At 40.0% G+C, this 14,835-nt stretch overlaps 1 protein-coding gene across 3 annotated transcripts in view; it reads right to left on the reverse strand.

The window, feature by feature from the left end:
* Nucleotides 1-14,835, reverse strand: part of POMT2 (protein O-mannosyltransferase 2) — a 58,029-nt gene that overhangs the window by 37,119 nt on the left and 6,075 nt on the right. For 2 of the 3 annotated variants that reach the window (XM_049899725.1, XM_049899722.1), the window contains exon 2: nucleotides 13,567-13,651. In XM_049899725.1, the coding sequence (XP_049755682.1) occupies nucleotides 13,567-13,651 (85 nt within the window). Of the gene's footprint in view, nucleotides 1-521; nucleotides 730-13,566; nucleotides 13,652-14,835 lie in introns of those variants that run through there. The other variant, XM_049899724.1, reaches the window with a different exon arrangement.

The following is a 14,835-nucleotide window of genomic DNA, read 5'->3' on the forward strand; positions in this document are numbered from 1 at the left end:
TCAGCCTTTTTGGATTTGCTGTGAAATAAAACACTACAGCTCCTAATGGAGGCCTTGGGCAGAGGCTGACACAGGCACTAATCCATGGGCCTCGCCTGGCCCGTTCCTGGGAGATTGGCCCACCAAAAGAAAAATGAGGTTCCAAATCAGGACGGGGAGGGAGAAAAGTGGGCAAGGAGCTGCACATCAGGAATAGAGAGAAGGAAAAAAAGGAGAAAGAAAAATGCAGAAATGGATACATTTTCCCAGAAGGAAAAGAGGAGAAAAGTCCCAGGGGAAAAACCGCCAAAAGGCCAGAGACTGGTTTCTTCTATTTCCAATATTCCAAAGGAAGGCAACTTTGACACTTCCCAAGCCAGAACAAATCAACTATAAACTGAGACTCTGAGTCATGAGCCCGTCAAAATGTTTGAGAGGATGAGTCTCCCCACTTCTATCTTTCCTTGGCTCTCAACGTTGTAAAATTCTCTTTTTCACACTGAAAAGCAGCTAGAGTATGAAAGCTGTTAGCAAATACCAACCAGCTGTGACAAACCCAGGCTGCTCCAGCCTGACCCTTGTGCTCCAGTCAGCCTGTGTGGAGGGACAGACACACTGGCTGTGTGCGGAAAAGGCCCTCCTGGCGACACCGCTGGGGGCGGGGCTTGGATTTGGACCACTAACCAGTTCGCTTTTTTTCTCAAGTAGTTCCACATAGTCACTCTCTATAGTCTCAGTTCAAGGTACAGAAGTCAAAGTTCAGCAGTACAGGATTATAAAGCCTTGGTTTTTGTTGTTGTTTTTAAAAAAGAGAAATTCGAGGGGCCAGAAGTTCATTTAATAAAATAAAACTAAGGTAATATAACTATAAGGTATTGAAAAGACAGGTCCATCAAAATACATAACCAAAAAAACCAAACCAGTTGCTGCCACGTCGATTCCAACTCATAGCGACCCTACAGGACAGAGCAGAACTGCCCCATAGAGTTTCTGAGAGTGCCTGGTGAATTCAAACTGCAGACCTTTTGGTTAGCAGCCATAGCACTTAACCACCATACCACCAGGGTTTCCTCAAAATACCTAGATGAACTAAACTGACAAGGACTATCAGACGGATGACCCTCCTAACCAGCAACCTCGGAGGACAAGCCTGCCTGGCACTGGAGGGAAGAAAAGCACAAGTGGTTTGAGTCTCAGCACCTCACACACTAGCTATCTAATTGTGGACAATACTCAGTATCTCTGAGCTATATAGGCAATAAAAACTTCCTTGCAAGACCAGACTTGCTGGTCTGACAGAGACTGTAGAAACCTCAAGAATATGGCCCCCAGACACCCTTTTAACTCAGTACTGAAGTCACTGCTGAGGTTTACCCTTCAGCCAAAGATCAGACAGGTCTACACGGCAAACAATAACACATGTGAGGAATGCGCTTCGTAGATCAATCATGTATCCGAGACTAAATGGGCACACCAGCCCAAAACCAAAGATGAGAAGGCAGGAAGGAACAGGAAAATTGGACGAGTAGAAACAAGGAACCCCAGGTGGAGAAGGAGAAAGTGTTGACACATTGCGGGGTTGAGAACTAATGTTACAAAACATTTTGTGCATTAATTGTTTAACAAGAAACTAATTTGCTCTGTAAACTTTCACCTAAAGCACAATTAAAAAAAAAAAAAATCCTTCCTTGCAGGAACTATGAGGATTGGAGGTGACGCTATAAGAAAAGCACCCAGCATTGTACCAGGAACTTAACAGGCACTGAAAAATCAGTCCCTCTAGTTTCCCTTAACATTAAAAGTAGCCCTGAGCTGATTTCCTAACAACTCATTCAAATCAATACAAAAAAGATGAACAACCTATTAGAAAAATGGGCAAATTCAGAGAAAACAAATGACTCATAAACATAGGAAAAAATGTTCAGCCTAACTTAAAGACATGTAAATGAGTGATATACCAATTTTACTCTCAAATTGACAAAATTTTTAAAGTACGAGCATACCAACGTTGACAATGGTCGGGAAACAAGCACCCTCATTCACCATTGGTGGGACTATATACTGTTACACAAAATTTTCAAGGAAACTTGGCAGTATCTAACACGATTTTAACTGTACATACCCTTTGACTGTTCATTTCGGCTGCTGGGAGTCTTTCAGATATACCTATGCAACCATGCAAAGATACATGTACTGTACAAGGATGTTCACAGCAATAGCTTTTGTAATGGCTAAAGACTGGAATGACATAAATGCCCACCAACTACAGAGGAAAAAAAGAATTTATGGCATATCTATATACAACTGGAGCCCTGGTGGTACAGTGATTAAAGTGCTCGGCTGTGAACCAAAAGGTGGGCGGTTCAAACCCATCGGGCGCTCCACTGGAGACAGATGTGGCAGCCTGCTTGTGTAAATATTTATAGCCTTGGAAACCTTTTGGGGCAGTTCTACTCTGTCCTATAGGGTTGCTATGAGTCAGAATCGACTTGACAGCAGTGGGTTTGGTTTTTTAGTTTTACATGCAGATAGTCCCCTACTTACGACGTATTCAGGTTATGACAAACCATGTTTACAACCATCCTTTTTTTTTTTATGATTTGTTTATTAAAATGTATCTGTAAGTTTATACGTAATGTTCCCAAGCCCCAAAGACCAATAAAGATCAAATTTATTAAAGATACTGATAATAAAAGGCAATAATAATGAAAAAAAAAGAGATATTCAATTTATGACGAGTCATTGAAACGGAACCCAGTCGTAAGTCAGAGACTACCTGTAACGGATTAAGCAGTTGCCATCAGGTCGATTCCAACTGATGGCAACCTCATGCATGTCAGAATAAATCTGTACTCCATAGGGTTTTCAATGGTTGATTTTTTTTTTTTATTAACTTTTATTGAGCTTCAAGTGAACGTTTACAAATCAAGTCAGACTGTCACATATAAGTTTATATACACCTTACTCCGTACTCCCACTTGCTCTCCCCCTAATGAGTCAGCCCTTCCAATCTCTCCTTTTGTGACAATTTTGCCAGCTTCCAACTCTCTCTATCCTCCCATCCCCCCTCCAGACAGGAGATGCCAACACAGTCTCAAGTGTCCACCTGATATCATTAGCTCACTCTTCATCAGCATCTCTCTCCCACCCACTGTCCAGTCCCTTTCATGTCTGATGAGTTGTCTTCGGGGATGGTTCCTGTCCTGTGCCAACAGAAGGTTTGGGGACCATGACCGCCGGGAGTCCTCTAGTCTCAGTCAGACCATTAAGTATGGTCTTTCTGTGAGAATTTGGGGTCTGCATCCCACTGTTCTCCTGCTCCCTCAGGGGTTCTCTGTTGTGCTCCCTGCCAGGGCAGTCACCGGTTGTGGCCGGGCACCATCTAGTTCTTCTGGTCTCAGGATGATGTAGGTCTCTGGTTCATGTGGCCCTTTCTGTCTCTTGGGCTCATAGTTATCGTGTGACCTTGGTGTTCTTCATTCTCCTTTGATCCAGGTGGGTTGAGACCAATTGATGCATCTTAGATGGCCGCTTGTTAGCACTTAAGGCCCCAGACGCCACACTTCACAGTGGGATGCAGAATGTTTTCATAATAGAATTATTTTGCCAATTGACTTAGAAGTTCCCTTAAGCCATAATCCCCAAACCCCCGCCCTTGCTCTGCTGACCTTCGAAGCATTCAGTTTATCCCAGACACTTCTTTGCTTTCAGTCCAGTCCAGCTGAGCTGACCTTCCGTGTATTGAGTATTGTCCCTCCCTTCACCTAAAATAGTTCTTATCTACTAATCAGTAAATAATCCTCTCCCAGCCTACCTCCCTCCCCCCCTCGTAACCACAAAAGTATGTGTTCTTCTCAGTTTATACTATTTCTCAAGATCTTATAATAGTGGTCTTATACAATATTTGTCCTTTTGCCTCTGACTAATTTCGCTCAGCATAATGCCTTCCAGGTTCCTCCATGTTATGAAATGTTTCAGAGATTCGTCACTGTTCTTTATCGATGCATAATATTCCATTGTGTGAATATACCACAATTTATTTAACCATTCATCTGTTGATGGACACCTTGGTTGCTTCCAGCTTTTTGCTATTGTAAACAGTGCTGCAATAAGCATGGGTGTGCATATATCTGTTCGTGTGAAGGCTCTTATTTCTCTAGGGTATATTCCGAGGAGTGGGATTTCTGGGTTGTATGGTAGTTCTATTTCTAACTTTTTAGGAAAACGCCAGATAGATTTCCAAAGTGGTTGTACCATTTTACAATCCCACCAGCAGTGTATAAGAGTTCCAATCTCTCCACAGCCTCTCCAACATTTATTATTTTGTGTTTTTTGGATTAATGCCAGCCTTGTTGGACTGAGACGGAATCTCATCGTAGTTTTAATTTGCATTTCTCTAATGGCTAATGATCCAGAGCATTTTCTCATGTATCTGTTAGCTCCTTGAATATCTTCTTTAGTGAAGGGCGTGTTCATATTCTTTGCCCACTTTTTGATTGGGTTGTCTTTTTGTTGTTGAGTTTTAACAGAATCATATAGATTTTAGAGATCAGGCGCTGGTTGGAGATGTCATAGCTGAAAATTTTTTCCCAATCTGTAGGTGGTCTTTTTACTCGTTTTGTGAAGTCTTTAGACGAGCATAAGTGTTTGATTTTTAGGAGCTCCCAGTTATCTGGTTTCTCTTCATCATTTTTGGTAATGTTTTGTATTCTGTTTATGCCTTGTATTAGGGCTCCTAACGTTGTGCCTATTTTTTCTTCCATGATCTTTATTGTTTTAGTCTTTATGTTTAGGTCTTTGATGCACTTGGAGTTAGTTTTTGTGCATGGTGTGAGGTATGGGTCCTTTTTCATTTTTCTGCAAATGGATATCCAGTTCTGCCAGCACCATTTGTTAAAAAGACTATCTTTTCCCCAATTAACTGACACTGGGCCTTTGTCAAATATCACATGTGGATGGATTTATATCTCGGCTCTCAATTCTGTTCCATTGGTCTATGTGCCTGTTGTTGTACCAGTACCAGGTTGTTTTGACTACTGTGGCTGTATAATTTGTTCTAAAATCAGGTAGAGAAAGGCCTCCCACTTTCTTCTTCTTTTTCAGTAATGCTTTACTTATCCGGGGCTTCTTTCCCTTCCACATGAAGTTGGTGATTTGTTTCTCCATCACATTAAAAAATGTCATTGGAATTTGGATCGGAAGTGCATTGTATGTATAGATGGCTTTTGGTAGAATAGACATTTTTACTATGTTAAGTCTTCCTATCCATGAGCAAGCTATGCTTTTCCACTTATGTAGGTCCTTTTTAGTTTCTTGCACTAGTACTTTGTAGTTTTCTTTTATAGGTCTTTTACATCTTTGGTAAGATTTATGCCTAAGTATTTTATCTTCTTGGGGGCTACTGTGAATGGTATTGATTTGGTGATTTCCTCTTCAATGTTCTTTTTGTTGATGTAGAGGAATCCAAGTGATTTTTGTATGTTTATCTTATAACCTGAGACTCTGCCAAACTCTTCTATTACTTTCAGTAGTTTTCTGGAGGATTCCTTAGGGTTTTCTGTGTATAAGATCATGTCATCTGCAAATAGACATAATTTTACTTCTTCCTTGCCAATCCGGATGCCCTTTATTTCTTTGTCTAGCCTAATTGCTCTGGCTAGGACCTCTAGCACAATGTTGAATAAGAGCGGTGATAAAGGGCATCCTTGTCTGGTTCCCGTTCTCAAGGGAAATGCTTTCAGGCTCTCTCCATTTAGGGTGATGTTGGCTTTTATTTTATTTTATTTCTTTTTATGTATAGATGCCCTTTATCATGTTGAGGAATTTTCCTTCAACTCCTATTTTGCTGAAAGTTTTTATCATGAATGGGTGTTGGACTTTGTCAAATGCCTTTTCCGCATCAATTGATAAGATCATGTGGTTTTTGCCTTTTGTTTTATTTATATGGTGGATTACATTAATGGTTTTTCTAATATTAAACCAGCCTTGCATATCTGGTATAAATCCCACTTGGTCGTGGTGGATTATTTTTTCGATATGTTGTTGAATTCTATCGGCTAGAATTTTGTTGAGGATTTTTGCATCTATGTTCATGAGGGATATAGGTCTGTAATTTTCTTTTTTTGTGGTGTCTTTACCTGGTTTTGGTATCAGGGAGATGGTGGCTTCATAGAATGAGTTAGGTAGTATTCTATCATTTTCTATGCTTTGAAATGCCTTTAGCAGTAGTGGTGTTAACTCTCCTCTCAAACTTTGGTAGAACTCTGCAGTGAAGCTTTCCGGGCCAGGGCTTTTTTTTTTTTTTTTTTTTTAACTTTTATTAAGCTTCAAGTGAACGTTTACAAATCCAATCAGTCTGTCACATATAAGTTTACATACATCTTACTCCGTACTCCCACTTGCTCTCCCCCTATTGAGTCAGCCCTTTCAGTCTCTCCTTTCGTGACAATTTTGCCAGCTTCCCTCTCTCTCTATCCTCCCATCCCCCCTCCAGACAAGAGTTGCCAACACACTCTCAAGTGTCCACCTGATATCATTAGCTCACTCTTCATCAGCATCTCTCTCCCACCCGCTGACCAGCCCCTTTCATGTCTGATGAGTTGTCTTCGGGGATGGTTCCTGTCCTGTGCCAACAGAAGGTCTGGGGACCATGGCTGCCGGGATTCCTCTAGTCTCAGTCAGACCATTAAGTATGGTCTTTTTATGAGAATTCGGGGTCCGCATCCCACTGATCTCCTGTTCCCTCAGGAGTTCTCTGTTGTGCTTCCTGCCAGGGCAGTCATCGGTTGTGGCCGGGCACCAACTAGTTCTTCTGGTCTCAGGATGATGTAGGTCTCTGGTTCATGTGGCCCTTTCTGTCTCTTGGGCTCTTAGTTGTCGTGTGACCTTGGTGTTCTTCATTTTCCTTTGCTCCAGGTGGGTTGAGACCAATTGATGCATCTTAGATGGCCGCTTGTTAGCATTTAAGACCCCAGATGCCACACTTCACAGTGGGATGCAGAATGTTTTCATAATAGAATTATTTTGCCAAATGACTTAGAAGTCCCCTCAAACCATGTTCCCCAGACCCCCGCCCTTGCTCCGCTGACCTCTGAAGCATTCATTTTATCCTGGAAACTTCTTTGCTTTTGGTCCAGTCCAATTGAGCTGACCTTCCATGTATTGAGTGTTGTCTTTCCCTTCACCTAAAGCAGTTCTTATCTACTGATTAATCAGTAAAAAACCCTCTCCCTCCCTCCCTCCCCCCTTCGTAACCACAAAAGTATGTAGGGCTTTTTTTTTTGTTGGGAGTTTTTTTTATTACCTTTTCAATCTTTTTTTGTTATGGGTCTATTTAGTTGTTCTACTTCTGATTGTGTTAGTTTCGGTAGGTAGTGTTTTTCTAGGAATTCATCCATTTCTTCTAGGTTTGCAAATTTGTTAGAGTACAATTTTTTGTAATAATCTGATATGATTCTTTTAATTTCAGTTGGGTCTGTTGTGATATGGCCCATCTCGTTTCTTATTTGGGTTATTTGTTTCCTTTCCCGTATTTCTTTAGTCAGTCTGGCCAATGGTTTATCAATTTTGTTAATTTTTTCAAAGAACCAGCTTTTGGCTTTGTTAATTCTTTCAATTGTTTTTCTGTTCTCTAATTCATTTAGTTCAGTTCTAATTTTTATAATTTGTTTTCTTCTGGTGCCTGATGGATTCTTTTGTTGCTCGCTTTCTATTTGTTCAAGTTGTAGGGACAGTTCTCTGATTTTGGCTCTTTCTTCTTTATGTATGTGTGCATTTATCGATATAAATTGACCTCTGAGCACTGCTTTTGCTGTGTCCCAGAGGTTTTGATAGGAAGTGTTTTCATTCTCGTTGCATTCTATGAATTTCTTTATTCCCTCCTTAATGTCTTCTATAACCCAGTCTTTTTTCAGCAGGGTATTGTTCAGTTTCCAAGTATTTGATTTCTTTTCCCTGATTTTTCTGTTATTGATTTCCACTTTTATGGCCTTGTGGTCTGAGAAGATGCTTTGTAATATTTCGATGTTTTGGATTCTGCAAAGGTTTGTTTTATGACATAATATGTGGTCTATTCTAGAGAATGTTCCATGTACACTAGGAAAAAAAGTATACTTTGCAGCTGTTGGGTGGAGTGTTCCGTATAAGTCTATGAGGTTAAGTTGGTTGCTTGTAGCAATTAGGTCTTCCGTGTCTCTATTGAGCTTCTTAGTGGAAGTCCTGTCCTTCTCCGAAAGTGGTGTATTGAAGTCTCCTACTATAATTGTGGAGGTGTCTATCTCACTTTTCAGTTCTGTTAAAGTTTGTTTTATGTATCTTGCAGCCCTGTAATTGGGTACATAAATATTTAATATGGTTATATCTTCCTGGTCTATTGTCCCCTTAATCATTATGTAGTGTCCTTCTTTATCCTTTGCAGTGGATTTAACTTTAAAGTCTGTTTTGTCAGAAATTAATATTGCTACTCGTGCTCTTTTTTGCTTGTTGTTTGCTTGATATATTTTTTTCCATCCTTTGAATTTTAGTTTGTTTGTGTCTCTAAGTCTAAGGCATGTCTCTTGTAGGCAGCATACAGAAGGATCATGTTTCTTTATCCAGTCTGAGACTCTCTGTCTCTTTATTGGTGCATTCAGTCCATTTACATTCAGTGTAATTATAGACAAGTAGGTTTTTTTTTAGGTGTTTAGTGCTGTCATTTTGATGCCTTTTTGTGTGTGTTGTTGACAATTTCATTTTTCCACTTACTTTTTTGTGCTGAGACGTTTTTCTTTGTAAATTGTGTGTTCCTCATTTTCATAGTAGTCGAATTTATGTTTGCTGGGTTGTTATGTGTTTCTTGGTTTTTATTTTGAGTTATGGAGTTGTTATACCTCTTTGTGGTTACGTTAATATTTATCCCTATTTTTCTAAGTAAAAACCTAACTTGTATCGTCCTATATTGCCTTGTGTTCCTCTCCATATGGCAGTTCTATGCCTCCTGTATTTAGTCCCTCTTTTTGATTACTGTGATCTTTTACATACTGACTTCAATGATTCCTGTTTTGAGCAATTTTTTCTTTTTAAAATTAATCTTAATTTGTTTTTGTGATTTTCGTATTTGAGTTGATATCAGGGTGTTCTGTTCTGTGACCTTGTGTTGTGCTGGTATCTGATATTATTGATTTTCTGAGCAAATAATTTCCTTTAGTATTTCTTGTAGCTTTGGTTTGGTTTTTGCAAATTCTCTAAGCTTGTGTTTATCTGTAAATGTTTTAATTTCACCTTCATATTTGAGAGAGAGTTTTGCTGGATATATGATCCTTGGCTGGCAGTTTTTCTCCTTCAGTGCTCTATATATGTCATCCCATTGCCTTCTTGACTGCATGGTTTCTGCTGAGTAGTCTGAACTTATTCTTATTGCTTCTCCTTTGTAGGAGACCTTTCTTTTATCCCTAGCTGCTTTTAAAATTTTCTCTTTATCTTTGGTTTTGGCAAGTTTGATGATAATATGTCTTGGTGATTTTCTTTTTGGATCAATCTTATATGGGGTTCGATGAGCATCTTGGATAGATATCCTTTCATCTTTCATGATGTCAGGGAAGTTTTCTGCCAACAGATCTTCAACTATTCTCTCTGTATTTTCTGTTATCCCTCCCTGTTCTGGAACTTGAGTCACACGCAAGTTATTCTTCTTGATAGAATCCCACATGATTCTTAGGGTTTCTTCATTTTTTTTAATTCTTTTATCTGATTTTTTTTTTCAGCTATATTGGTGTCAATTCCCTTATCCTCCAGCTCCCCTACCCTGCATTCCAATTGCTCGATTCTGCTCCTCTGACTTCCTATTGAGTTGTCTAATTCTGTAATTTTACTGTTAATCTTTTGGATTTCTGAATGCTGTCGCTCTATGGATTCTTGCAGCTTATTAATTTTTCCACTATGTTCTTGAATAATCTTTTTGAGTTCTTCAACTGCTTTATCAGTGTGTCCCTTGGCTTTTTCTGTAAATTGCCTTGTTTCATTTATGAGGTCATCCCTGATGTCTTGAAGCATTCTGTAAATTAGTTTTTTATATTCTGCATCTGGCAATTCCAGGATTGTATCTTCATTTGGGAAAGATTTTGATTCTTTAATTTGGGGAGTTGTAGAAGCAATCATGGTCTGCTTCTTTATGTGGTTTGATATCGACTGCTGTCTCTGAGCTATCTATAAGATATTGTAGTGATTTATTTTATATTTGCTCGCTGAGTCTTATCTTGTTTTGTTTTCTTTCAATATACGTAAATGGGGTACCAGATTGCGCTGTCTTGATTGTTGTAGCCCTTGAATCACTTATGTCCTATTACCAGCTGGTTTGGGCTGTTACCAGATATATAAGCCTAAGAGTCCATTCACTATTCTTGAGTGGAATCTGATTTTGGGTCACCAGGTGTGTAGTGCAGACTGTCACCTATCCACCTAGAGGAGTAGTGGTGATAGCTGTGTGCACCAGATCCTAGTAGCAGCAGGGGGTCACACTCCAGGGGGGGCAGGATGCTGACAGGCTTCCCCCAAGTGACAGTGAGGTAGGTGTGTCTCTATGGAATACACTCTTATGTACTGATGTGGAAAAATGTTAAGATATAACACATTTAAAATATATGTTGCTGAACAATCTTAGTTTAATACCATTTGTATTCGTTTATACAGATGTGCATATATGCATTATACACGTGTGCATATGCATAAATACACATATATGTGTACCTATAATGTGTTATTCATGTGCCCATTTGTAAAAATATACAAACTTATATGTACATAAAAAATTCCCGAGAGAATATATAAGAAACTGTAAACAAAGGTGACTGACCATGGTTACCTTTGGGGAACAGAAATGTGGGGGGGAGAAGCTTTTGACCTTTTATATCCTTCTGTATTAATCAATTTTTTTTTTTTTTAATTAAAAAAAAAAAAGGTATCTACTTTTCTGGAGCCCCTGGTCACCTATGTTTGGGAACCAGCATAAAGTGGCAGGCAGTGCCTTAGTAGTGTGGGAGGACACTTCCTACATGCCACCTGGAGGGGCTTTTTGATTCTTTGGTTGGCCTGGCCTCACAGCTATGAAGCTACTTGCTCTCTCACAGGTTTCCAACTTGCCATCACGCTCTTTCAACCAGGTAGAGCACAGAAACATCAGGAGACAAATTAGGGGAGAGATGGACTGTACTCCCTGTGAGCAGCCTTTGAAAGAAGCTTCACATCTCTTCCTTCATACAAGAGGCCAGATGTGAGGAAGGAAAGGCTCAAGTAAATTAAACAAACCAGTCACATTTTCTACAAGTTCACACTGTGCAGAGCACTAAACCAAACCAAACCTGTTGTCGTCAAGTCGATTCTGATTCATAGCAACGCTACAGGACAGAGAAGAACTGCCCTATAGAGTTTCCAATGAGCACTAGGGGAGTCCAGAAAAGGATAGGCTGTCCCCACCTGAAAGACTGGGCTGCATTTCCCAGAAAAAAAAAATCTCTTCTACCAGAGGTCTGATTCCCAGGCTAGCCCAATGCAGTGTATTCAACATGTTCTGTTGCTTTATTCTATCGTAGTAAGAGATCTAGTCTGAGTTCTGGACAAAGACAAGTTCACGAGGCAGTATGGTATAATGGTTAAGAAGGCAGGCTCTAAGCTAGTGGGAACCTTGACTCTGCTACTAGCTTTGTGCCCTTTGGTAACTGCTTATCCTCTGTGTGCCCCACGGGGATAAAAAAAGTGCCTGCTTCATAGGGTTGTTCTGAAGGTTACATGAGATAATGCATCTACCAAAAACCAAACCAAACCGAGTGCCGTTGAGTCAATAACAATTCATAGAGACCCTATAGGACAGAGAAGAACTGCCCCAAAGAGTTTCCAAGGAGCACCTGGTGGATTCGAACTGCCAACCCTTTGGTTAGCAGCTGTAGCGCTTAATCACTATGCCACCAGGGTTTCCGTAATGCATCTAAGGAGACTAAAATAAAGTGTTCGATTCCTCCAATTCTTATTATTGTTATGCTGCAGAGGAAACAGGAAAAGCATAACTCCTTTTCTGGGCTCAGAGTTAATTTTAAAGTAGGCCACCTGCCCACCATGCTCTCTGCCCCTCCCACCTGCAGGGCCTTCTCCCTGGTCCCCACCCCATATTCTCATGCTCCCCTAAGCCCACCTGTCCCAGATCACCCATCCCTGTTCTCCCTCTCCCAAGTACTCCATGCTCCAAGTACTCCATTCCCAAGTACTCCATGCTCCAAGATCACTTCCCCACTCCATCCAGACAAATTCCTGTCCCCTTTCTGCTCAAGATCTCACCCTCCAGTTAGGAAGAAAGGACTAAGTGATGCCAGGGCTAATCCATTAGCCTTCTCAGAGAGGTTTGTTTCTAAAAGAGTAAAATGAATTCCAACTGGTGGAATTTCTAAATGTAAAACATGTGAGAGCAACTGGTCAAACAATGTGTATGCAAGGGGTGGGAAGGGGGAAAGGAGTTTAGCTCCCATGCAGATGATTAGCCGAGCTATTTCTGCTTTATGCAATGTATTCCTTCTCATTTCTTTTCTTTCTTTTTTTAATTGATACATAATTCACATACTATAAAATTCACCATTTTGAAGTGTACAATTCAGGGGTTTTAGTATATTCACAGAGTTCTGGAACCTTCACCGCTATCTAATTCCAGAATATTCTCATCTCCCCATACCCATTAGCAGTCACTCCCCATTCCTCCCTCCCCCAGCCCCTGGCAACTATTTATCTACTTTTATCTCTATGGATTAGCCTGTTCTGGACTTTTCATAAAAATGGAATCATACCCAAATTCTCACAAAGACCATACTTAATGGTCTGACTGAGACTAGAGGAATCCCGGCGGTCATGGTCCCCAAACCTTCTGTTGGCCCAGGATAGGAACCATTCCCAAAGACAACTCATCAGACATGAAAGGGACTGGACAGTGGGTAGGAGAGAGATGCTGATGAAGAGTGAGCTATTTATATCAGGTGGACACTTGAGACTGTGTTGGCATCTCCTGTCTGGAGGGGGGATGGGAGGATAGAGAGAGTTGGAAGCTGACAAAATTGTCACGAAAGGAGAGACTGAAAGGGCTGACTCATTGGGGGAGAGCAAGTGGGAGTACAGAGTAAGGTGTATATAAACTTATATGTGACACTCTGACTTGATTTGTAAACGTTCACTTGAAGCTCAATAAAAGTTAATAAAAAAAAAAAGGAATCATATAATATGCAGTCTTTTGTGTCTGGCTTCTTCCACTTAGCTTAATATTTTTAAGTTCTTCCACGCTGTAGAATATAGCTGTACTTCATTCCTTTTTATGGCTGAATAATATTCCATTGTATAGATAAACTATTTTGTTTATCCATTCATCAGTTAATGGCCCTCTCTCCAGTTCTGAACGCAGAGGGTCCCCAAAAATGCCTAAGATTTTCCATAAAAGTAGTTGGTTTGGAATATCTTGGGAACTCTTTCTACAACCCCGAGAATTAATTCCAAAACCAAGACCTGGCTCAAATCCAGCTGACAGAGTTTGAGCCAGCCTCATAGATCGGAGAGCTGTTGTCACCAAGTGTCACTGCTCACCTTTCCCAGAGGTGGGTGTACATCAAAGAAAAAGGTGCGGTTGATATAGTAACTTCCCATTTTTCCGAAGTGAGTCTCATCCCAACTAAAGAAAAAACAGAGAAAGAAATGAGAATTTTTAATTGATCACAAAACTCAAATAGCCTTAATTAAGCATGGTTAAAATTATACTTAAAACCAAAGGCTATGAATTTTAAGCCATTAATGAGAAAGTTTGGATTAAAAAAAAAAAAAAGCTTTTAACACAAGTGATTTGAGGAAGCAAGACGTCAAGCTGCTTGTTAATCTTTATTTAGATACTAAAGGTTAATACATATTTACCAACCAGTTACCAAAATTTAAGTTAAATCTATCACTTCTTCTGTATCTTGAATTTCTATCTTTTTAAAAGGGCAAAGAGCTTTCCTGTAATATGGAAAGGTTTATGTTAAGATTTTTCTTCCAGGCCTGCTGACCTCTAACTCTGAGGTTATGCTTGTTATTTGAAACTACATTACTACATTATTAGGATACTGGCCACAGGAAGGTTGTAAACCATGATTGGCACAGGAGTCTGATTTTGCCCATCAACTTTGTGAAAACTGTCCTGCTGACTATGCTCTCACTGATCTTTTTATAACTAACCAGTATATAAAAACTGAGGGCTTTCTTGCTAAGTTGGAAACATACGTAAAATCTATCCTTGTTGCATAAGTTATTTTGTAAGCAATAAAGCTGACAGGTTAGTTTTTAAACACAACACAAAATCTTGTTCTTCCAAACAACCGTACAAACTTTTTTACATACTTCTTGTTGTTAGTTCCTGCTGTCAAGTCAATTCCAACTCATGGTAAACCCATGCGAGAGAATAGGACTGCTCCATTGGGTTTGCAAGGCCATGACCTTTTGGAAGGAAATCGCCAAGCTTATCTTCCAAGACACCTTGAGTGGGTTTGAATCGCCAACCTTTTGGCTAGTTGAGCGCTCAACTCTTTGTATCATACACAAGGGTTTTTAAGAAGGCCTGGCCATTTCTTTTTTTCAGTCTCCCCCTACAGCTTAGAAGATGCTTTCTAGTGACTATCCATCTTCAGGTCAGCTTCCATAAATAGTCTTTATGCACACACCACACAGGGGGTAAAACATGCTTTTCCCCAAAATGTAAGATTCTTGCGTTTACCCAGTGATCCCAATAGATGGGCAGGAGAATAAATCTATTTCTATCTGCTATACACACTGCTTGACATCAGATGACAGGTAAGAATGGTGGCATGGTGATGTCAAAGAGAA

The sequence above is a fragment of the Elephas maximus genome, chromosome 10 (genome assembly GCF_024166365.1).
Source record: "Elephas maximus indicus isolate mEleMax1 chromosome 10, mEleMax1 primary haplotype, whole genome shotgun sequence".
NCBI classification, from domain to species: Eukaryota; Metazoa; Chordata; class Mammalia; order Proboscidea; family Elephantidae; genus Elephas; species Elephas maximus.